Raw genomic sequence first — 681 nt, 5'->3', positions numbered from 1 at the left:
CCTTGTGGCTTTGTGCACTGTTTTTCCCCCTCTGCAATCTTATGTCTTTCTTTTCCCACTTCCGTAGCTACAAACACCCACATGCGTTATCTTCTTCCCCCATCCCATCCCAAAGACTATTTATACAGAGCCCGGCTCCTGCCCAGCTTGCCAGAGAGCGCTGGAGGAGCGGGACGGGGCTGGCAGCACCCGCAGCCCAACATGCTCTTGTTTGAACACAGGCTGGCTGAAAGAGGATGCTTGCTGCTCTGGCTGCTCCCCTCTGTTCTCAGAGTCCAGTCTAACGGGGAGGCGAGGCCCAGGTCCGCGCCGTGCCAGCAGGTAAGGCTGCTTTCTGAGGAGCCCCTGGGGTGGGATGGCCCTGGCAGCATCGCTGGGTCTGAGTGGGGCTGCAAGCATCCCTCTGCGCAGTGCAGGGTGCATCTCCTCCCCACAGCTCTCGCCTCCCTCCAGCCTCCATCTCTCTGACCTTCCCAGCTTTGAGCTCATCTCTGCTCTCCTGTTTCCAAGCTGGTCTCCTGCTAGCCGGTCCCCAGCACCCATCTGCTCCCATGTCCCTGCCGTGCCGGCGGCACCCACCAGCAGCCCCTGCCGTGGGAGTGTCAGCTCGAGATGCTTGCTAAGAGGTAGGCTGGAGTGCAGGGTCTCACGGGGATTCAGGCAGCTGCCATGGATGTTAGC

General features: G+C 60.6%; 1 protein-coding gene across 1 annotated transcript in view; it reads left to right on the top strand.

Annotated features, from left to right (window-relative positions):
• LOC103919209 (leucine-rich repeat-containing protein 32-like) overlaps positions 1-681 on the top strand; it is a 3,661-nt gene that overhangs the window by 385 nt on the left and 2,595 nt on the right. The window contains exon 2 of the mRNA XM_009326675.1: positions 273-321. Coding sequence (XP_009324950.1) covers positions 273-321 — 49 coding nt within the window. The remainder of the gene's footprint in view (positions 1-272; positions 322-681) is intronic.

Source organism: Pygoscelis adeliae, unplaced genomic scaffold (genome assembly GCF_000699105.1).
Source record: "Pygoscelis adeliae isolate BGI_AS28 unplaced genomic scaffold, ASM69910v1 Scaffold216, whole genome shotgun sequence".
In the NCBI taxonomy this organism is placed as follows: domain Eukaryota; kingdom Metazoa; phylum Chordata; class Aves; order Sphenisciformes; family Spheniscidae; genus Pygoscelis; species Pygoscelis adeliae.
This window is presented reverse-complemented; position numbering and strand designations above follow the sequence as displayed.